Below are 23,727 nucleotides of genomic sequence, written 5' to 3'. Positions count from 1 at the left end.
CTAATGTCTTCCTTGATACTCCAGATCATCTGAAGCATGTATATCCTGAATTCTTTATCTGACATTCCATCTGCTGCAGCTGTTACCTCTTCTAAAGTTGCGTTGACCTGCATTGCTTGTGGTCCTTTCTTTCCTTGTCTTTTCATACTGCTTGCATATCTTTCCTGCAGGCGCGGGTGGTGGCTCTGCTCTCTCCTTATTCCAATTGGGGTGTCGTGACTACCACGCTGGCAGGCCACCGGGCCTGATCCGCCGGTCGGTTGCAGGTTTGCCTACCCTGCAGGTGCGGGCGGCGGCTCTACTCTGTCCCTACTCCAAATGGGGTGACGTGTCTGTCGTACCGGCAGGCCACTGGGCTTGTCCCGCTGGTCGGTCGCAGATCTGCCCACCTTTCGGGCACGGGTGGTGGCTCTGCTCTGCCCCTACTCCAATTGGGGTGTCGTGGCTACCCCGCCTGCAGGTCGCTGGGCCTGTTCCTGGCATGGGCGGCGACTCTGCTCTGCCCCTACTCCAATTAGGGTGGTGTGTGTACCACGCTGGCAGACTCCTGGGCCTGATCCGCCGGTCTGTCGCAGGTCTGCCTACCTTGCAGGCGCGGGCGGCGGATCTGCCCTGCCCCTCCTACCATGCCTGCGGACCCCTGGGCCTAATCTGCAGGTTGGTCACAGGTCTGCTCACCCTGCGGGCATGGGTGGCGGTTCCGCTCCGCCCCCACTCCAGTTGGGTTCACGTCACCACCACACCGGCAGGGCCTGATCCTGGCGTGGGCGAAGGATCTGCTCTGCCCCTACTCCAGTTGGGGTGACGTGTGTACCACGCTGGCAGGCCACTGGGCCTGACCTGCCAGTCTGTCACAGGTCTGTTTACCTTGCAAGCGCGGGCGGCGGCTCTGCCCTGCCCCTCCTACCACGCCCGTGTACCACTGGGTCGCGGGTCTGCCCACCTTGCGGGTGCGGGTGGCAGCTCCGCTCCGCCCCCTCTCCAATTGGGGTCACGCGGTCACCACGCTGGAGAGCCGCTGGGCCTGCTCTGGGCGCTGGCGGCGGCCCGGCTCCTCCCCTCTGGCTCGACGACAAATCGAGGAGACTCGGGTGTCTGTGCCTCACCCCCCCTACCAGGAGACCAACTGTTTCTGTTGCCGCTGGTATTGATGAAGTTCTCTCCTCCGCCGCTTTCTGATGACATCAGATCTCTGCCATGTTGGTATCCTATGTGAATGGCAGCATTTCGTTCCCCTTGCCGGGCAACCAAAGCAACGGGTGAGTCCTGACTGGCCCTCAGCAGGACCCGGACCGAGAAGCAGTTTCCGCGGGCTCCTAGCCCTGGGCCAGGGCAGTTCCGGGAGCCGGAACTCGGCCGCTCCGTGCTCGGTGTATGCTCCGGTAAGAGTAGGCTCCACGAAGCAGCCCCCGCGGGCTCAGTTCCGGGAGCCGGAACTTGGCCGCTTAGTGCTTGGTGTATGCTCTGATAGGAGCAGGGTCCAAGAAGCAGCCTCCGCAGGCTCCCCAGCCCTGGGCCAGGGATTCTTGGGGAGCTGGAACTCGGCCGCCCCGCGCTCGGTGTTCGCTCCGATAAGAGCAGGTTCTAAGAAGCACCCAGGCACTGAGCCCGAGCAATCTGTCTGCAAGCCACAGGCGAATGGCAGCCTGAAATTACCTGTTCTATGGCTGAATGAGCTGCGGTCATTCGAACACAGGTATGGTGACGTCAGCTTTCCAACATGGTGGCTGCTGGCCTCCTCTGTGGTCTGACCGGTGTGGAGAACCGAGATGGACCGCTTCCTTCCCCCGTCTCGAACCCAGAATTCAGCCCTGAGTACGGTGCTTGCACGGCTGGCAGAAACTGCAGCGCTGTATTCCTGCGTCGCTATCTCCTCGTTTCCCAGCGCGTGCTGCAGACTCTAGCCGCGGGGCGATTTGCTGAATAAGCAGTGTTACCCCCCGTGCGACAAACCTCTCGCGTTTGAGTCCCCGTAGCCGATCCTCGTGCGATGGAAATCCTTCCTCCAGGTTCCGGAGCACCCCACTATTGCTGGAAATTCCTAACAAGATAGCCTTTAGCCGTCCTGACTTGTCATACTCCCACACAGTGAAGCAGCACACAGGGGCAATGCACTCCCCTCGCCGCCATCTTCCTTAGCCTGGTATGAGGTACATTGTTCTGGAGCCTTGGTAGGCAGCAGAGCCCAGGGAGACTTTCTCTTTAAGTCAGGATGTTAGGGAGGCTTTGGTCACCCATGGAGTCATGGCACTGGGGAGCCAGGAAGGTCCTTGGCTCTTGATGTGTGCCAAGATTACCAATGGTTGCATCATTGAAGAACTTCTTTATGTAGTTTGCTTTCCGTGAGAACCATTGTTTTGAAAGATTTTTTGGCACAAAATAGTAATTAAAGAATAGTTCCCTTAGCAACCTTTTATTGATCAAATATGTGTCTCTGCGGCATGAGTTTCTGATCAGCTGAAGATAGGAAGAAGCACTGAGTTGTTTTTCAAGTAAAGTAGTAAAGAATCATGAGGTCATGATGAGCTGATTTCCATTAGGCTCTGGTGGTTTCCTGGATATCTGGGAGCCACAGTCCAACCTCCACTGTCCAGCCTTCTTCCACAGGAAGCTGAGACCCAGGAGGGTACTTGATTTTGAATCCTGATTCTGTTTCTCTTTCTTGACCCTGGTCAAGCTACTTCATCTCCGTGAGACTGACTTTCTTCCTCTCCCCACCACCAAATATGGGGATTGCTACCTCCTGAATTCATTGAGTTGCATTAAAGAGTGTATGGTACCAATAGGGGCACAACAATGTTAATTTTTCCTTATTTCCTAGGATCACAGAAATGGTGGCAGAGAGATTTAAACGCATCCTTTGGCTCCCTTTGTAGAGTTCTTCCTACAGAGCAATTCTCTCTTTAATGGTCTGTCTTGGCTTAACTTTTCTCCAAAACATAACATTAATTGGGTTATAACTAGATGAGCTGTTTAATTGAAAGAATTCTCCAGCTTCCTCCCTATTTCTTTCCATCCTTGGTTAACTCTTTTAGTTCTAAACACACAGACAGATAAAATTCTGGAGCTTTATTTGAAAGTACTATGCTGGAAAAAAATATCCTGGAAATAATATCCTGTGGAAAACAGTAGCATTGACATCATTCAATCCCCATCAAAAATACTATCCTGTTTTCCACTTATCCTGTTTAGTTATTGTAGCAGATTTATGCATTTTTTTCCTAAGCAAAAATGAGCATCTTTACCTCAAATGGAAGAATCTGCAAATGTCCACCCAGAAAGCCTTTATGAATTTTATTTAGAAATACAGAACAAATTTAAGCAGGCTTTGATAAGTTGTCTTCACTACCTATATTCTAAATTTGGGTTCCAGAATTCCTCCACATTTTCTCCCTCCCCAACCTGTGTTAACGTTGAGTGAATGATTCTAGTCACAAGTTGGGTACAAAATCTTTGCATTTCAAGAGAACATTTTTATGTGAAGGTTTTGTAGCTAGTGTAAAAATCCTTCCTGGTTTTGTAAGTTCTGTGTTTGGCAAACAGGCAAATTACAATTATCTGAAACGAATGCTTGCAAAACAGTAACAGTTGAGCATCATCTGCTTCATTGGTTTTACAGCAAATGAGCCTACAGGTCTGTGCATACTGTTGAGCCTTCTCCAATTTCTAGTTGTAGACCTCGGAAGCCTGGGGGACTACCTTGGGCTTGATGAACTCCGAGGCACCTGCCAGTTCTAACAAAATTTGCATTGCAATTTGTGAATGGAGATTGGAGAAGATAAACAATGTCTCTCCATTGGATGGGGATTTAATGATGCCAATGCTACTCTTTTCCAAATAGAAAATGGTCTTGAGAAGAGATAATATCTTGGGTATTTTCCATTCTCTGCAGAAAATCTTCTGGCATTATATCGACATATGCCTTTTAAGAGAACCCTTTGATTTATTCAGAATGTTTCATGTCATTACACTAACTGACTGGGTGATTGTTTTATCAGAAAACCTTTATATGATCACATCTGAGGGTGTTCTTCTTTTTTTGTATGCGTGTAGCTGTCCATCAAAAAAATAATTAACTGAAGCTGGCAGTGCACATCTCAAGTCAAAGGACAAAATACTCTGTTTAATCCTCCTTCGTGAGGAGACACGAGAAAGGAAAACACCTGCCCTGGGCATCTCCATGAAGCAAGTTCTTCGTCATATTTGTATTAACAGTAATTATTTGTGTCCAATTGTACAAATTCAGAGTTAAAACCTCAACTTAGCTTAAACCTAACTAGCCTTTTCCCTGAATGTTTTTATTCTTTCAATGTACATTTCAGTGCCTTTTCACAAAAATAACGCCACCTAAAGAAATGAATGGTGCTCCTCCCTCAAGAGGAGCATCCTGAGTTGCTCCCCATAGCTGCACACCTGCTTCTCTTCCCACTTCCTCCAGGGCTGCCACAGTCCCCACCATGCTACCAATGGTGCAGTCGTCCCCAGACTGCCTCCCTGTGTACCCAACTACACCAGGGGACCTCCCTTTTCCTCTCCTGCAGGCACATAGTATTAGGGTAGTCACTGATTTTTTTTTTCCTTCCTCACACACTGCTGTCACCGGGAGGTGTCTGGTCTGGTCCTCCTGAGCCTCATGTAATTTCTTCCTCTCCACTGAGCTGAATCCTATCCTTGTTCATTCCATTTAATATAACTCAGGGGTTCCTCTAGCTTTGAATTTCCTTGTCCCTTGTGCATAATCTGAATATGATGTCTTAAAATTCTCACTCTTTTTTTCCATATATACATTTTAATTCGACTTATAGATCTCAGAGTAAATATCAAGATTTCGTTGGTTCCTCGTGTATGACCCCCATTTATCTGTGCCTTTGCCAAGTCACTGATGCCTCCTTTCCCTCACTGCCCAGTGGGGACAGTAGTTGAATCTGTCTTTGGCCAGTTCTCAAGCATATTAAGTTATTATGAAACACTTCTGTTCTTTAGGAGATCAAATAGCATGTGGAGAAACTTTTATAGACTGTGAGGTGCTATGTAAATGGCAGTGAAATTATACCACTTCATACTTTCAAAACTATATCAAAGTAAAATGTTGGATTTCTGTATAATTATGAGTGTCCCTAATAGTAATGGTCCTCCCTTGAATTGTGCAACTAAAATGGAAAAACCTATTCAATCCTTTGACTGTATGGAAATATCACTCATATTTAGAAATATATTTCTACAGTATAGAGGTGTAAAGCTTTTATTTAGAAAGCAATTATTTCTAAATATATATACACATTAAAAATGCCTGGGCAATATATCATAGGCTTATACGAACTTACAAATAAATATTAAAAGGAAAATTATTTATTTCTAAATCTCACTGCAATAAACCCATACTAATGGTTGAGACAGCTTTTTTTTTTTTTTTTTTTGTCACTGTGATCAAAAGACCTGACAACTTAAGAGGAGGAAAAGTTTGTTGGCTCGTGGTTTCAGAGGTTTAGTCCATGATGGGTTGACTCCATTGCTCTAGGCCTGAGGTGAGACAGAACATCATGGTGGAAAGACCTGGGAAGGGGAAGCAGCCCAGGACATGGCAACCAGGAAGCAGAGAGAGCTCTGCTCACCAGGAACAAAATATAAACAGGAAAGGCATACCTGGAGTGACCTACATACTCCTCTAGCCACAACCTGTCTACACCCAGTTAATCCACAGCAGTGGATTAATCCACTAATTAGGTGATGGCTCTCATAACCTAATCACTTCGCCTCTGAACATTCTTACATTTTCTCACACATGAGCTCTTGGCGGACACGTCCTGTCTAAACCATAACAACTAGTTTTATCATTTGACAAAAAGATAAAAACATGATTCATCTCCCCTTTTTGGGGGGAGTACCAGGATTGAACTTGGGGTCACTCAACCACTAAGCCACATCCCCAGCCCTATTTGGTATTTTATTTAGAGACAGGGTCTCACTGAGCTGCTTAGTGCCTTGCCATTGCTGAGGCTGCCTTTGAACTCTCGGTCCTCCCTCCTCAGCCTCCTCAACAACTGGGATTATAGGCCTGTTCCACCACACCCAGCCTGATTCATCTACTTTAAAAAAAAATGTATTTGTTCTTTTTAGTTAAAAATGACAATAAAATGTATTTTGATATATCATGCATACATGGACTATAACTTCCCATTTTTTGTGGTTGTACATGTTGTGGCATTACACAGGTTGTGTATTCATATAAGAACAGAGGAAAGTTATGTCCAATTCATTCTACTGTCTTTGCTATTCCCATACCCCTTCCTTCCCTTCATTTACCTTTTTCTAATTTAGTCAATTTCTATTCTTCCCCCCACCCCCCACTCATTGTGAGTTAGCATCTGCAAATCAGAGAGAACATTCAGCCTTTGATTTAGGGGGATTGGCTGATTTCACATAGCATGATAGTTGCCAGTTGTATCCATTTACCAGCAAAGCCATAGTTTCATTCTTCTTTGTGGCTGAGTAATATTCCATTGTGTAAATATATCACCTTTTCTTTATCCATTGATCTGTTGAAGGGCACAATAGCTTAGCTATTGAGCTGCTATAAACATTGATATGGTCGTGTCACTGTAGCATGCTGATTTCAAGAGATTCATCTACTTTATTTATTTATTTATTTTTAAAATCTTTATTTTGTTTATTTATTTTTATGTGGTGCTGAGGATCGAACCCAGTGCCTCACATGTGCAAAGGCAATTCTCTGCCACTGAGCCACAACACCAGCCCTCATCTACTTTATTCCAAGTTTGAGAACACTGGCATTTTCTATCATATTGCTATTAAATATTATGCAAAGTTTTGAAATTTTGGAACATTGAAAGTTTAAAAAATATTATTACAAGATTTTCTCATTGACCAAGAGGTAGGCTGAAATGTTTTCTTTGCTGTCACTATGAAACAATCTGTGCCTAATTCAGATATAGTAAATTATGTAATATGCACTGACACGAAAATACCAGTAACGCAGCACATCAGAGTACTCTATTTTAGATCCACTTATTTTATCTCTTACTTGCTAGTTTTGGACACTATGTGGAAATGCCCTAACTGCAAAAAGAGGAATATTTGGCAAAACGGGGGATCTTCAGACCATCCTTTGCCTTGCATGTGCCAAAGAAGACGTCACCTACTCTGGTGCTTTAAATGGTGACATCTACGTCTGGAAAGGCCTCAACTTAGTCCGCACCATTCAAGGAGCACACAGTGTGAGTATTACCATGTGGAAATTTGGAAATGACTTACTCAATCAGTTAAGATCACATATCCCTGTCTGTCGAATACTCCTGAAGTATTCATGATTTCCCAAAGTGTTTTTGTTCATCGAAGAAAAAAAATATTTCATAATAACTGATTCTGTCCCAGTGGATCTGGGATGCTGCTGCTGCTCTGTGGCCCACAGTTGGACTAGGAAGGCCATAGGCAGCTCTTGCTTTCATGTTAGTTGGTGAACTAGACCTTCCTCACTCCATTGAGGTGCTGGGTGTTGGCCCCTGCATCAGTGTCACAGGTTCCTAAAATGTAGGCAGATCCATTGGGTTCCTAAAACGTTGCTTTTTAAAAAGTACAATCTGTGATCAATTTAGAAATGGTTAAGGAGCACTAGAAGTACTTGCAATGGTTATAATCACTGCAGTACTGGAGAGTGAACCCAGGGCCTCACACATGCTCAGCAAGCAGTGAGCTATATATCCAGCCCTTTTTATTCTGTGACTGGGTCTCATTAAGTTGCCCAGGCTGGCTTCACACTTGTGATCCTCTGGCCTCAGCCTCCTGAGTAGCTGGGATTACAGACATGCACCACTACTCTGTTGATTGTTTTTTCTTGTTGTTGTTTTTTTAATTTAGCTGAGATGAAGACTGTTACAAATGGCTACTTGGTCAATTGTGAGAATTTCAGTAGAGAACAAGCTGTTTTATTTTTTTGTTTTGCTCTTGTGTTTTTAAATCAAGATTCAACTGTGGCAACTATAATGATTGCAGCATTATTTATTAATCAACAGGCTGGAATATTTAGCATGTATGCTTGTGAAGAAGGCTTTGCCACTGGTGGGCGAGATGGTTGTATACGATTATGGGATACTGATTTCAAACCAATAACCAAAATTGATCTCAGGGAGACAGAACAAGGATACAAAGGTAATATATGTATGAATGCTTATCTGTGACTCTGAGTGTTAAACACAATGCAAAGTTCTTTATTTATGTTTAAGAGGCATCGAATATAATGTGAAATTCTGTATTTCTCTGTACCTCACCTTATTCTATAAAGGATTAAGGAAGTTTATGTAAATATATTGAATAAGACCAGCAATACATTAAAAATAAGTGGACATCCTTTTTCCTAAGTGGCACAAAGTTGTCTGTATATGCAGGAGGTAGTTTTCAGTGATCAAACTAAGAAGTGCTGGACAAGTTTGCACCCTAGATGTGACTCTTCTCAGTCTCTGAAAACAGAAATGAATGATAGGAAAATATTCTTAAAAAATAGCTTTGAACTAGTAGCCAGTTTAGAACTGGCTACTAGTTTAGTAGAAGTTTAGAACATGAACTCAGAGTTAGGGGGCCTGGGTTAAAGTCCAAATTTTAACTCATGATTTGAGACCTCGGTCAGATTTCTTAACATCTTTGGGCCTGTGCTTCCTCATAAATGAGTGTAATATTAGCAGGGAACTCAGAGTTTCATGAGGATTAAATATACTTACACAGTGCTGGGGATAAATCATGATGCATAGTCAGCACTCTGTAAGGGGTAGCTGTAATTCCAACATACAGAATGTGGGTGTAGAATACCAAGCAGCTCATACACATTTTTGCGCTCTCAGGGTAGGCCTATTACCTTTTCATAGATAAAGAATTTGAAGCTCAGAGATAGTAAAGTAGAAAATGCAAATAGGAAAGATAAGACACAGTCACAGCAGCGTTAATATTCTAAGCGCAGATGGTCCCCAGACCTGACCCCAGGCTCCTGTAGCCAGTGCTGAGTGAGGAGTGCTCAGTACCATGAGTCCTAGGATCCACGAGATGAAAACTCCAGTATTCTTCAAGTGACGGGGAATCACTTCCCGTTTGAGATCAGAGAGAAATTTCATGTGAGTCTTCTTAGTAAGGACCCTTGACATGGAGGTCGACAGTCTCCAGAAAGCCTGAAATGAGTTGTTCTTCATGGATCTTTATCACAAAGTCTGTACGTGGGCTGATGGTGGTGCTGCCACGCATGTTCTGTAGGCCACATCTTGTGGCCATGTGTCCCACTCTCTGATGCCTGGGGTAGATTTCAGAGGACTGAGAGAAGAAAGAAGGGACTGCACATCCCTCCGGCCATCCTCCTTAAATAGTGTTTTCAATCAAGCTTTCTTAAAAATTGAGCATCTGGGAAAGTGAGCTGGACATTGTACTTCCTGTTTGTTACCCCGAGGCCAGCTTCTTTATATAACTATTAAATGAAAGAAAGTGTCTTGACAGTTGGCCCTTATAGAGATTGGACTGTTCCTTCCCAGAGAGGCTCAGAATCCTGGTGTGGATCTATCTCTGGATACAAGTCGCAGTGGGTGCATAGGAAGCTGTAGAATTTGAGGTTTACTTTGGTGTATGGACAAGGAGAGATCGGATAAAGGTCCTTAAGTTCTCCGTCTAGAGCATGATTCAGTGTAACTTAAAAAAATATTTAGAAAAATATTTCAAATAGATATGAGCAAGCAAGTCCCTGTAACAGCAATATTTGAAAAAAAAAAAGTAAAGCAGTCAAAATGTTTGACCTTGAACCTTCTTGACATATCCTTCAAGGTATAACTAAAACCAAAACATTTCCTTAGATAACTGGTAAGTTAACTTGCTAGATAGGATGGTTGACCATAAACTGGCTAAATATTGGGAGAGCATAGACTTGACTTGAAATAATGACTTCCTTTTGGCAATCACTTTGTTCACCTCTTTCAAAAATCATATCTTATAATTAATGTGTAAAATTTAAAGCACAGGGATCAGGACAGACGCCATTATTAATTCACCCTGCTATAATGTTTTTTTAATCTGATATGAAGTCCTTGACCGTGACTCTCAAAGGCCAGTTTAGGAACTGGTTCTAAATGAGCAACTATGTAATGAGGGTTTGTATTGATCACACACAATCAACCCCATGGCCAACTCCTGTTTCCCACGTCAAAGGAGGACAGTCAAGGGTATCCTCCATCTTTTATCCCTCTCAGCAGATTCCCACCTGCCTTTGCAGGATCAAAGCAGATCTGGATGGTGCATGGTGAACAGATGGAACTTGAAATAAGCCTGCATCCTGTGAGATATGGCCTGTGGTACCTGGGTTTGAGGTATATTGGGGAGGGACTGCTATGCCTATTACATGAATGGTTAATAGGACAGTAGCCTATATTTCAGGAGGAGAAATGGACTCTGCTTTTAAAGATGTAGATTATGTTCCTGTTCAAGCTCAAGGGAGTCGTAACTGGGGTGGGGAGTGGGAAGGAGCTCCCAGGAGAGTCGGGGTGGGGACTGCTCAGAACGCAGCCTCATAGATCACTGAATGTCCAGCCGTCTTCTTAAGTTTTAGAATTGCTGCTCCTCGCTGATACTCTTGTCTACTTTTTAAACTGATGTTAATACATCTTTTTAATAAAACTTCTTATGGTAATTAATGGTAATAGTATCTGTGAAACATGGGCTTAATGTACTTTTTTTTGGCTCATTCAAGTTTTAATTATTGAAATAAATTTTATCCACATAGCACCCATTTAAACACACCCCCCAGCATGGTGCCTGGGATGACCTACTTTGGGAGCTCTGTCACACAAGTCTCCTATGGACCATGAACTTTAATAGAGATGCTGGTGTCTGTTCCAGCTCTCAGTGGAAAAACCATACACATCTCAAGTGAAAAGAACAAGAGGCTCCTGACTGAAGTGTTGGTAAAAACCAAATCCAACCCACCCATCACCCCAACTCGGAGTTCTCCAGCCTTCATGGCCTGAGCTGTGCAGATCTTGAGCCAGAGCTCGGTGCCAACCTCACGCTAAAGAAGGCAAGGAGGCTGTTGTGTTTGGAAGCTGCTTTTGCACAGCTGAAACCCCAAGAGAGTCTCTGAACAGGCCTCCTGTTGTGATCACTGAACCAGCTCTCCAGGGACAAGGGTAGGACCTCTAGAACACATGGAGATGTGTCCCAAGGCCACAGTGAGGCAGGAGTCCCCAAACAGGTGTGGGACTTAAAAAATGTAGGATCTGAGGAGGAGATCAGAGGTAATGAAGAGGTAAACGGTTTTCTGGCCTAGACAGGTACCACGCCCTTGATCCCTCAGCCAGGGCCTTGACCCTTTCAGCATGCCTTTTAGTGTGGGGTTAAAGAAGAGGGAAGAAAACAGGGTGCAGAAAGGACAGAACAGAAAGAATGGAGTGGACAGATGTTTGGGGTAGTTTATCACACCCTGAAGGAAATCTTGACCCTCTGTTCTATCTACTTTTTGTTTCAAAAGTGGAAATGAAGTACATTTGAAAGGAGCAAATCCAGGCAAGGAAATGTTAGAACATCTAGGCTTTCAGTTTGAACATGAACCTACATGTATGGATGGTTTTACAAGAACTTCTCCATATACATGAGCTTGCTTTCGTATTTTTGTTGTTTGGGTAACAATGACTGTTGAATTCATTTCCATGGAGATACAGTGATTTCTCAGTTTGCTCAAATGGCTTTCTAAACCAAATTTAGCCACAGAATTAGGGTCATATCCCAATACTCATGACTTGGTACTAATAATTATCTGTGTTTGTTAAATTAAAAAAAAATTAAAATTAAGAAGCCAGTACTTACCAGCATTTAGAAATCAAGTGTAATGTGATAAGCACAGTGGGCTACCTGTAAAGACTTCCATTGCTTCTCCTGTAGACTTGTAGACCTATAAAATTAATCTGGCAATTTCCAAGTTTTTTTAATGTAAGGTTTGCATACATTTGCATTTTCTAATAACTTTTTAGACATGGAGAGAATGATTTTTAAATGAACTGCAATACATACTAAGCTCAGAAAAAATAATTCAGCTTAATTATAAAGAGACACTATTATTTCTCTTACATCTTTGTAGTCAAGCTTGAGCTAATTAAGACATTTGACTTCCAGTGAAAACAATTAACCCTACTTTAGATTGAGGGTGAAATCAGTTTAGAGTCGGGTCATATTCACATCAACAAGAATCAGTTAAGGCCAGGATTGATTCTTAGGGCTCCTTCCTCCCCAGCTTACAGCTTATTCAAAGAAAATGTCCTTCACATAATCAGGAAGACCATTCTTCGATCAAGGGAATTGTAATGTTTTAGTTACACCAGCGACTTGGACATCTTTTGTGAGTTACTAGATTTTTTTGTGTTCAAATTTTCTCTAGTGCCAATTGTACACAATGAATCAACAACCTAATTCATGTAGTGCGTTAGCTTTCTGTCACTGACAAAATATCTGAGAATGACAATTTAAAAAGAGGGAAAATTTTATTTTGACTTACAGAGATATCAGTCCACTAACACTCAGAGCCATTATTTCTGACCTAAAGTGAGGCCGAACATCATGGCGAGGAAACATCATGGAGGAGGGAAGCTGCTCTCTCCATGGAAGCTGGATGCAAAGAGAGGAAGGAGCTGGGGACAAGATGCATGCTTCTAGGCACACCCTCAGTGGCCTCCTTCTTCCAACGAGGCACCACCTCCTTAAGATTCTACCACTTCCAAACAGTGCCACTACTAGGGACCAAGCCTTCAATACATGAGCCCCTGGGGGCATTTCATATCCAAACTATAACACTGAGCATCTTTTACCTGCAATTCTGAAAGTGAAACAGTTTAGAATAAAAATTTTGCTGACAAATAAAAATTTGTTAGCAGAACCCGACCTGAACAGTTATGAAGCTGGTTGGTGTCTTATACATGTGAATTTTCCATAGGTTTCACTACAGAAATGTTTGATTCGAGGTGGTATCTCAGATCCCAGTAGACATATTATGATTCCAAAGTCCAAACTTCTCTATATTCTAAAATGCACCTGGTACCAAAGGATTTCAGATGTCTAGGATATTGGATTGCCAATACATGTTTCAGTGAATATCAAATTCTGGAATTTCCAAGCTGGAAGAGATATTGGATGTCGGCGAGAACTCTTATCACCTTATAGATGAGTAGAAAGAAGCTTAGGGTCATTAGCATCGAGCTAAGTGTAAACTTAGAGCTCTCACTCATATCTCACCAAGCTTACTAATGGTGCATTTTGAATCTGATCATTTTAGAAGCTAATGGCTCAGTGGGGTAAAATAATGTAGCTTAAAATGATTTATGGTAGTGGCAAGAGAAGCCAAAAATAATCCTTAAGGCAAGTTGACCAAAATGACTTCTATGGTGATAAATTCTATGGTGATAAAATATTTTGAGCTAATGGTTATAAATGAGTATGTCTAAAGGAATACAGTAGTTAGTCACACAGCATAAGATGTATTATTTATCCATTTGGTAAATATTAAGCACCTACCAAGTGCCAGTTATGTTCCTAGGAAGTGGGTAGACCGTTCTAAAAAGCCTGCTCTAGTGATTAGTACATTTTGTTTGGGGGAGAGGGTTGTTTTAATTACAAATGCATATTTACTGTTGCTGTGTCTAAAACTAAACTCCTGTCAGAGCGATTCTGCATTAAGCTGATCACTAAGCTAAAGGTAGAGGCTGAAGCCCCCAGGACAGAAGATTTTCCTCCTTAGACTTGTCACCATCTCTACTGCCCAGTCCTTGCCTGGGCTACCATCATCTCTGACACTGATTACTGCAGTTGCTTTAAAATTTGTGTTGCTGCTTTGACCATTGTTCTCTGCACAGCAGCTACAAGGACTGTTCCAAGTTTTCATGAGTCAGATCTCATTATTCCTCTCCTAAGACCCTGTGATGATTCCCCATTTTTTCCTCAAAAGGCTGAAGTTTTTACAGTGGCCACCTTCCTGCTCTGGCTCCTCCTTGTCAGGTCAAGTTGGCTCACACCTTCCACTCTCTGCATTCCCAGGCTGCTCCCTATGCCTGGAACACTGACCTCAAGAATCTGAACAAAAACTTCCCTCCTCCTCTTCAGGCCTGCTCTCTAGTGAATCTTCCCTGATAACCTGGAGTTGTAGCCCCCTCTGCCTCCACCTGCTGGATGCTCATCCCTTCTCCAGATCTACTTTTCACCTCAATATACAGCAGAACTGATGTGTTATGTGTACGGCCCTTCTGTTTCCAAGGACAAGGGTCTCTCATTTCTTGGATACCTCTAGAGCATTCACAACAGTACCTGGCACATGCCGGAAATAACTGTCAGATGAGTGAAGAGTGCATTCTGTGATGAGAGCGCAGAGCCCTGCTGTATATCCAAGTGACAGCCATGCAGAAGGAGGAATGGATGACTTGTTCCTTGGTATCAACCTGCTGCATTCAAGCCTGACCCCCAAGGGCCATGATAGGAGGTCTTAGAACAGGATTAAGGAAGCGAGTGCCAAGGTCACATCTCTACTTGAGTTCTCACCCTCCAAGGCAGAGAGAGGATAGGGAGGGATGGGTGAAGGTGGAGGCCAGGTTATAATTCCCTTCTATTCTTACCATTTTTCTCTGAGTACATGAGGTCATATAGCCTAGCAGCTCTCAGCCAGGGGCAATTTCATCTTCTAGAAAACCTTTGGCATTGTCTGTAGGTGTGACTGGCACTTGCAGGTAGAGGTCAGGGATGCTTCTATATCTCCTACAACACACAGGATAACCACCACAGTGAAGAATTATCTTGCCCCAAATGTTAATAGTGTTGCACTTGAGAAGCCCTGGTATAAAATATTCAAAAGGCCAACTCTCAAATCTGAGAGCAGCCTTGTTTACTGTAGAAACATAACTCGCCCACCCTGTTCTGGTCTCTTGGGTAGCTTCATTACTTGCCTGTACTCCCCGTGGCCTCTGTCACACTTTCCCTGTGTGCCCACCATTCTCCTTTGGGCCAGGCCCTTCTGTCTCACTGTCTGTCCTTCTGCTAAGAAGGTGGCACAGAGGCATATGGTGTGGGAGCTGGGGACAGTGAGGCATGCCGCCAGGAGGCACAGCGGTGTTTGCTCAGACCCTGCATGCAATGTGGTGTCAGATGAGCAGAGGGCTGGCTGGCTGTTCCTTCTCCTAATTTCCCTGTAAACATCTTTCTGAGTCAGCCTCATATAAAAGCCAGCCTGGGAGACTGCAGGTTTCTACCTCTGCAGCCATGTTCGGCTGTATGGATCGAGCTTGGGTCCTGTGGGATGGATTTTTTTTTTTTAAATAACCAGGGATTTTTTTCAAGAACCACTTTTACTATGAATTCAGTTGGAAATTTTCAGGGAAAGAGCCCTTGTAAAGGGAAACAGTAGACTGAAGACTAGCCACTCTCCTTCAGCAAGGCTCAGCATTTAAGGGTGGCTCTGAGGCCGCCAGGCACACTCTACACAGATTTCATTTAACCTTCAAACAGCCCTGGGTCCCCAGGTAGGGTGGCCTACTGGGCCCAAGATCTGGATAGTTACACAGGGTGCCATATGTAGAACCAACCCTATACTTGATTGAGAGCTTTGCTGTCATTGCCTTAAAATTCTTAATTTTCCATTTTTAAATCGAGCTAGGGGTATGAACGTCAAGTACAGCTTTTTTTTAAATTTTATTTTTGGTTAACACCTATTTTCATATTAATGGAGTTCAGTGTGATTTCAGGCATGTGCTTACATGCACTGAACAAGTCCACCTTCTCTTTATCCACCCTCCCCCCATATTCACTTTTTTTTTAAGCTTCCATGTATAAGAGAACATGTGGTTATTGTCATTCTGTGTGCCATTTTGCTGCAAATGGCAGAATTTCATCCTAATGATTGAATCCTATTCCACAGTGTACATACACCACATTTTCCTTATCCATTCATCTGATGATGGATACTAGGCCAATTTCCTACCTTAGCTCTTGTGAATAGTGCCTCAATAAAAGTGGAAGTGCAGGTATTTTGGTATGTTGATTTCATTTCCTTGAGATACCTAGAAGTGGACTAGCTGGATCATATGGGAGATCTACTTTTAGTTTTTAAACAATCACTGTACTGTTTTCCATAAAGACTGTGCTAATTTACATTCCCACTAACAATAAATAAGAGTTCCTTTTTCTCCACATCTATGCCAGCATTTGTTGTTTGTATTTTATTTTTGATAATAGCTACTCTAATTATAGTGAGATGGTATCTCGTAGTTTTGATTTGCATTTCCCTGCTGGCTAAAGCTGTTGAGCATTTTTTTCATATTTGTTGTCCACTTGTATTCTTTTGAGAAGTGTCTATTCAGATCATTTACTCATTTTTAAATTGGATTACTTAGGTATTTCTTTAAGCTCTTTGAGTTCTTTACATAGTCAGGATACTAACCCTCTGTCAGGTGAATAGTTGGCAAATATTTTCTCCCATTCTGAAGGTTCTCTCTTTGCTCTGTTGATAGATGTTGTCTTTGTTGTTCAGAAGCTTTTGAGCTTTATATAATCCTGTCGAATTCTGCTTCTGTTTCCAGTGCTTTGGGGGTCGTGTCCAGAAAATAATCAGCTGTACCAATGTCATGAACTATTTCTCTACATTTTCTTTTAGTACTTTCAGAGTCTCAGGTCTTATCTGTTTCAGGTTTTGTTTTGTTTTGTTTCATTTTTTAAATCTATTTTTGAGTTGATTTTCTACAGGGTGAGAGACAAGATCAAAACTTCTGCATGTAAATTTTCAGTCTTCCCAGTGTTACTGAAGATGCTATCTTTAGCGTATATTTTTGACCCCTTTGTCAAGAATCACTTGGTTATAGATGCATGTGTTTAATTGGGGGATTTCTATTGTGTTCCGTCCACATATGTGTCTGTTTTTATGCCCATGCCAGGCTGTTTTTATTACCACAGCACTGTAGTATGTTTTGAAATCAGGTATTGTGATGTCTCTTAGTTTTGTTCGTATTTTGATGGTGAATGCATTGAATCTGTAGATTGCTTCAGGTTGAATAAATATTTTAAAGACATTAATTCTTCCAGTCCATGAATGTGGGAGCTCTGTCTATCTTTCTGTGTCATCTTCAATTTCTTTCATCAGTATTTTGCAATTTTCACTGGAGAAGGATTTACTTCCTTGGTTAAACATAGGTATATTATTTATTTTGTAGTTATTATCCATGGGATTATTTCTCAGCAAATTTGATATTTTAAATGGAAAAGCTATTGACTTTGTTGATTTTGTATCCTGCTATTTTCTAGAATTTATCAGTTCTAATAGCCTATTGGTGGAGTCTTTACATTTTTCTATCCCTACAAACCAGGATAATTTGGCTTTCCCCTTTCATATTTGTATACCTATCATTTCTTTCTCTTGCCTAGTTTCTGTGATTAAAGTTTTAAGTACTGCCAGGCACGGTGGCACATGCCTGTAATTCCAGTGGCTTAGGAGGCAGAGGCAGAAGGATAAGAATCTTGAGTTCAAAGCCAGCCTTAGCAACTTAGCAAGGTCCTAAGCAACTCAGTGAGACCCTGTCTATAAATAAAACACAAAAAGGGCTGGGGATGTGGCTCAGTGATTGGGTTTAAAAACAAATCTAGTACTATATTGAATAAGAATGGTAAGAATAGACACCCTTGTCTTGTTCCTGTACTTAGAGGAAATGCTTTCAGCTTTTCCCCATTCAGTGTGATGTTGGATGCAGGTTTATCATATCTGCATAGCCTTTATTATGTTGAGGTTATGATTCTTTTATACCTAATTTATTCAAGACTTTTTCATGAAGAAATATTGAATTTTATCAAATACCTTTTCTGCATCTGTTAAGATGATAGTGATTTTTAATGTAAAAATATTTATTAAAAATTGTTTATTTGAAAAGAAGAGACCCAGAATAGCTAAAGCAATCCTTAGCAGGAAGAGTGAAGCAGGTGGCATCACTACACCAGACCTTAAACTACACTTCAGAGCAATAGTAACAAAACAACATGGCACTGGCACCAAAATAGACTGGTAGACCAATGGTACAGAATAGAGGACACAGAAACTAACCCATAAAATTACAATTATCTTATATTAGACAAAGGTGCCAAAAACATGCATTGGAGAAAAGATAGCCTCTTCAACAAATGGTGCTGGGAAAACTGTAAATCCATATGCAACAAAATCAAACTAAACCCCTATCTCTCACCATGCACAAAACTCAAAATGGATCAAGGTCTTAGGAATGCAACCAGAGACCCTGTGTCTAATAGAAGAAAAAGTAGGCCCTAATCTCTATCATGTGGGATTAGGCCCCAATTTTATTAATAAGGCTCCTTTGGTGCAAAAATTATTGCAGGGAAATGGATGGCACTAGAGCAGATTATGCTTAGTGAAGCTAGCCAATCCCTAAAAAACAAATACCAAATGTCTTCTTTGATATAATGAGAGCAACTAAGAACAGAGCAGGGAGGAAGAGCAGGAAGAAAAGATTAACATTAAACAGATACATGAGGTGGGATGGAAAGGGAGAGAAAAGGGAAATTGCATGGTAATGAAGGGAGACCCTCATTGTTATACAAAATTATATATAAGAGGTTGTGAGGGGAATGGGAAAATAAACAAGGAGAGAAATGAATTACAGTGGATGGGGTAGAGAGAGAAGATGGGAGGGGAGGGAGGGGGGATAGTAGAGGATAGGAAAGGTAGCAGAATACAACAGTTACTAATAGGGCATTATGTATAAATGTGGATGTGTAACCGATGTGATTCTGCAATCTGTATTTGGGGTAAAATTGGGAGTTCATAACCAACTTGAATCTAATGTATGAAATATGATATGTCAAGAGCTTTATAATGTTTTGAACAACCAATAAAAAAAATAAATTAAAAAAATTAAAACCAAGAATCAATAAATGGGATGGAATCAAACTAAAAAGTTTCTTCTCAGCAAAAGAAACAATCTGTGAGGTGAATAGAGAACCTACATCTTGGAAGCAAATTTTTACCCTTCACACATCAGAAAGAGCACTAATCTCTAGAGTATATAAAGAACTAAAAAAGTTAAACTCTAAAAAAAAAAACAAACAAATAACCCAATCAATAAATGGGCCAAGGATGTAAACAAACACTTCTCAGATGATGATATATAATCAATCAACAAATATATGAAAAAAATATTCATCATAGCTAGCAATTAGAGAAATGCAAATCAAAACCACTCTAAGATTTCATCTCATTCCAGTCAGAATGGCAGCTATTATGAAGACAAACAACAATAAGTGTTGGTGAGGATGTAAGGCAAAAGGTACACTCAAACAGTGCTGGTGGGACTGCAAAATGGTGCAGCCAATATGGAAAGCAGTATGGAGATTTCTTGGAAAATTGGGAATGGAAACACCATTTGACCCAGCTATGCCTCTCCTCAGTCTATACCCAAAGTAATTAAAAATAGCATACTGCAGGGAAACAGCCACATCAATGTTTATAGCAGCACAATTCACAATAGCTATACTGTGAAACCAACCTAGATGCCCTTAAGTAGATGAATGGATAAAAAAAATGTGGCATTGGGCTGGAGATGTGGCTCAAGCAGTAGCACATTCGCCTGGCATGCGTGCGGCCCGAGTTCGATCCTCAGCACCACATACAAACAAAGATGTTGTGTCCGCCAAAAACTAAAAAATAAATATTAAAAAAATTCTCTCTCTTTTAAAAAAATGTGGCATATATAAACAATAGAATATTACTCATCGATAAAAGAGAATAAAATCATGGCATTTGCAGGTAAATGGATGGATTAGAGAAGATAATGCTAAGTGAAGTTAGCCAATCCCAAAAAACCAAATGCCAAATATATTCTCTGATATAAGGAAGCTGATTCATAGTGAGGTAGGGAGGGGGAGCACAGGAGAAATAGACGAACTCTAGATAGGGCAGAGGGGTTGGAGGGAAAGGGAGGGAGCATGGGGTTACAAATGATGGTGGAATGTGATGATCATTATTATCCAAAGTACAGGTATGAAGATACAAATTGGTGTGAATATACTTTGTATACAACTAGAGATATGAAAAGTTGTGCTCTATATGTGTCATAAGAATTGTAATGCATTCCGCTGCATATATAAATTTAAAAATTGTATTTGTGCAGGCACTGAGAAAATAGAGCTGTGGGGAAAAGAAAGACAAAGGCTCTGCTATTGTAGAGCTTTAGGTTCTACTGCAAGATGATTGATATACTATACTATATATATGTGTGTATATATATGTGTGTGTGTGTGTGTGTGCGTGTATGAGAGAGAGAGAGAGTATTATGAAGCAACCATATGACCTAGTTCAAATTAGTGAGATGTTTGTGGAGGTGATTAGTGCCACTTCCTGATCTACATTAAAAATTTCCCACGTATGATCTTCTATTGTTCCCATTTGCTGGTTAGATGCCAGTTCTTAGGGAAGCCTTAGAAGTCATGTGTTGAAGATGGTAGAGGCTCCATTAGCCTGAATCTATTTTTTCAATTCGTTCTAATTAGTTATATATGATAATAGAATGCATTGGGGTACTCTGACATTAGGTACATATAGATTTATAATCATTTTTTATATCTTGTTGAATTGATACATTGATCATTATGTAGTGACTGCCTTTGTTGTCTTTTATAAATTTTTTTTCTTAAAGTATACTTTGTCAGATACTAGTGTAGCTACTCCTGCTTCTTTAGGTTTTCATTTGCTTGGAATATCATTTTCCATCCTTTCAGTCTGTGTGTATTTTTACTGGGGAAGTGAGTTTCTTGTAGGAAGCATATTATTGGATCTTATTTTGTTTATGTACTTTCAACCAGCTAGTTTTCATTTAGCCACTCTATCTTTTAATTGGAAAATTTAGTCCATTTACATTTAGGTTTATTATTGGTAAGTAAGGAATTATTCTTGTCATTTTGTTGATTTTCTTTTAATTGGTTCAAATATTATTCTCTGTCCCTCCTTATTCATCTTTGTGGCTTGATGGTTTATTGCATTGATACTTCTTTTCTGTTTCTCTTTTGCATATCTATTTTGCTAGTGGGATTTACACTTTCACATGTTTTCATGGTGGTAGTCATCTTTCTTTCACTTCTAGAGTAGGACTCACGTGAGCATTTTTTATAAGGCTGGTCTGGTAGTTATGAATTCCCTCAGTTTTTATATGTTTTGAAAGGTCTTTATTTCTCCTTTATTTCTAAAGTTAATTTTGCCGGATATAATCTTTCTTTCAGGACTTGGAATATGTCATTCCTTTCCCTTCTGGCCTGTAATGTTTCTCTTTTAGTTTAATGGGTTACCCTTAAATGTAACTTGGCACTTTTGCAGATTTGAGAATTTTCTGTCTTATACTTTTGAAATTTTTATCATAATCAGTTATGGTGATTTTTTTTCTGGTCTTGTCTTTTTGGATCCTATAAGACTCCTGTACACAAATGTCCATATTTTTCCAAGATTAGGAAAGTTTTTACTGTCATTTCATTGGATAGGTTTTCTTTGCCCTTTCCTTCTCTCTTTTCCTTTGGATATTAAGAAATGTGGATATTTGTCCATTTAATGGGGTCACATTGGTCTTTAATGATCTCTTCATTCTTTCTTCTTCTTTTAAATATCTCAAAAGAACCGTTTTCAAGTTCAAGTACTCTTTCTTCTGCTTGATCTGTTCTGTTGTTGAAGCTTTTAACTTTATTTTTATTTAACCTACTGAGCTCTTCATTTCCAAATCTTTTTCAAAATCCCTTTGCTGAATTTCTCATTATCTCATTAGGAAGACAATATCATTCATTGTCTTTCTAATTTCATTTAACTATTTATTGGTATTATTGTGGATCTCATTGTGCTTTTTCCCTATATTTTTTATTGGTGCATTCTAGTTGTATATATTGATGAGATTTGTTGTCACACATTCATACATGTACACAATATAACAATAGAATTTGGCCAATATCACTCCCTAGCACTTTCCCCTAATCCCCTTCATTGCACTTTTTTATAATCATTCTTTTAAATTATCAGGGATTTTATCCATATTGATGTCTATGTCGTTCATTGCTAGAGAATTTCTGTGTTCTTTTAGAGGCATTATATTGCCTTGTTTTTTCATATTTCTGATACTTCAGAAATTAGGTTTGCACATCTAGTGGATCAGGTAAGTCTACCACATTTACAGGATGACCTTCTTAGTAAGTGGTCTTCTCTAGAAGGTATGTCTTGGGGTGTTGGTTTGTTAAGCAATGCCAAATTTATTTCCAGGCGAGCACTAAATAATATAGTCTTTCTGTAGCTTCTTTGACTATAATTATTATATTGGCCACAGTGCATACCGCAGTGCAGTTGGAGAGACAGTTGTAGGTCACACAAAAGGAGGGGTACTTTATTTCAGGGGTTCCGGTAGGTATGGGGCACACAGCAGTGAGTGTGGGGTGCTCACTATGTGGCTACTCTTACAATGGGGCTGGTAGCTTCAATTGAGCAGTAGAGGTTTCCCCAGGCACTGTTAGTGCCAGCTCTGCTGCTAGTAAGGGTCTCTGGCACTGGGGGCCCAGACAGTGGTGAGGGGCCTGCAGCACTTGTCCTCTGCCTAATGAATGGTGCAGGCTCAGACATTACACAGGGAGAAGTGGGGGGAGGAACCGCATCACCGCCTCAGTGGTGGCACTCACACCGTCCTGACAGTGGTGGATCGTTAGATGAAGTGGGCATATGGAGTGGCAGTGGGAGGCCAGTGTGCCTCTCTGTTGCTTCGCTGGCAGTACAGGTATATGGGTGAGGTGGGGGCTGGAACTGTGGAGTTGTTCCAGACCCCCTTAGCACACTGCTATGGGCAGAGCAGCAGTGGGAACTACTGGCCATCCCTCCCTACCCTGTCAACAACAGGCACCTCAGCATGGTGGCGGGGCCGGGGGATAGCAGGAACTGGTTATGTAGAGGGTCTGCTGACAGTCTTGGCACTGACCTGAGTCTACATGTGGTTGACCGTGCTGTGGATCAGAGGGCAAGCCCCTGGTCTTCTGGTTCTCGAGGGTATCAACTGCATTCCCCTCTGTGTCCCTTCCCTTCCATGTGGTAATATCCATCCCTTACAGTGCAGTGCACCCAGCAGGTTTGGGCCTCAGTTTCTCTGCTGGGTTAAGTTGGGTTTGCAAGGCAGTGAGTAGACTGTGGGGTCCCAGAGGAATGTGGAACTTTCCAGTAGCTAGGGTTGCCAGTGTCTGGACTGATATTTTTCTGGGACTTTCCTCTGTACCCTTATCCCTACAAAGGGGGAGTCTCCCCTTCCCTGGCTGTGGAACTAGAGTGGCAGATACTGGGGTGCTTTCTCTTTCTATGCTTTTGTCCCAAGTCTTCTAATCTTAAAGTCCCAGTCTCTCTCATACTGATTCCCATGTTGCTCACCTCAAAATTCATTCATACGCTGTTACGTTAGTTCTTCTTTGTGGAGGAGGAAGGTGCTGTGCACCTTTTATCCATCCATATGAAATTCTTAATATTTTTAAACAAGGGGCTCCATGCTTCCATTTTGTACTGGACCTCAAAATTCGTGAGGCCAGTTCTCTCTCTCAGTCAATCACTGGGGAGATGCGTATCTTCCTTCCTCTTGTTTCCTTCTGGTTCCCAGCCTTGCCCTTAAGACATCCCATCAAGGCCGGGAACTTCTGAGTCCAGGCTCCTAGGTGGTC

At 41.7% G+C, this 23,727-nt stretch overlaps 1 protein-coding gene across 3 annotated transcripts in view; it reads left to right on the top strand.

Moving 5' to 3' along the window:
* Eml6 (EMAP like 6) overlaps positions 1-23,727 on the top strand; it is a 267,072-nt gene that overhangs the window by 119,844 nt on the left and 123,501 nt on the right. For all 3 annotated transcript variants that reach the window (XR_006847095.2, XM_046423963.2, XM_046423967.2), the window contains exons 5-6: positions 7,050-7,235; positions 8,031-8,166. Coding sequence is in view for 2 of the 3 variants with exons in the window: in XM_046423963.2 (XP_046279919.1) it covers positions 7,050-7,235; positions 8,031-8,166 (322 nt within the window). In the remaining variant the exon portion in view is untranslated. The remainder of the gene's footprint in view (positions 1-7,049; positions 7,236-8,030; positions 8,167-23,727) is intronic.

The sequence above is a fragment of the Marmota monax genome, unplaced genomic scaffold (assembly GCF_021218885.2).
Source record: "Marmota monax isolate L192 unplaced genomic scaffold, Marmota_monax_Labrador192_F-V1.1 WCK01_AAM20220418_F8-fsc00015, whole genome shotgun sequence".
NCBI lineage: Eukaryota > Metazoa > Chordata > Mammalia > Rodentia > Sciuridae > Marmota > Marmota monax.
This window is presented reverse-complemented; position numbering and strand designations above follow the sequence as displayed.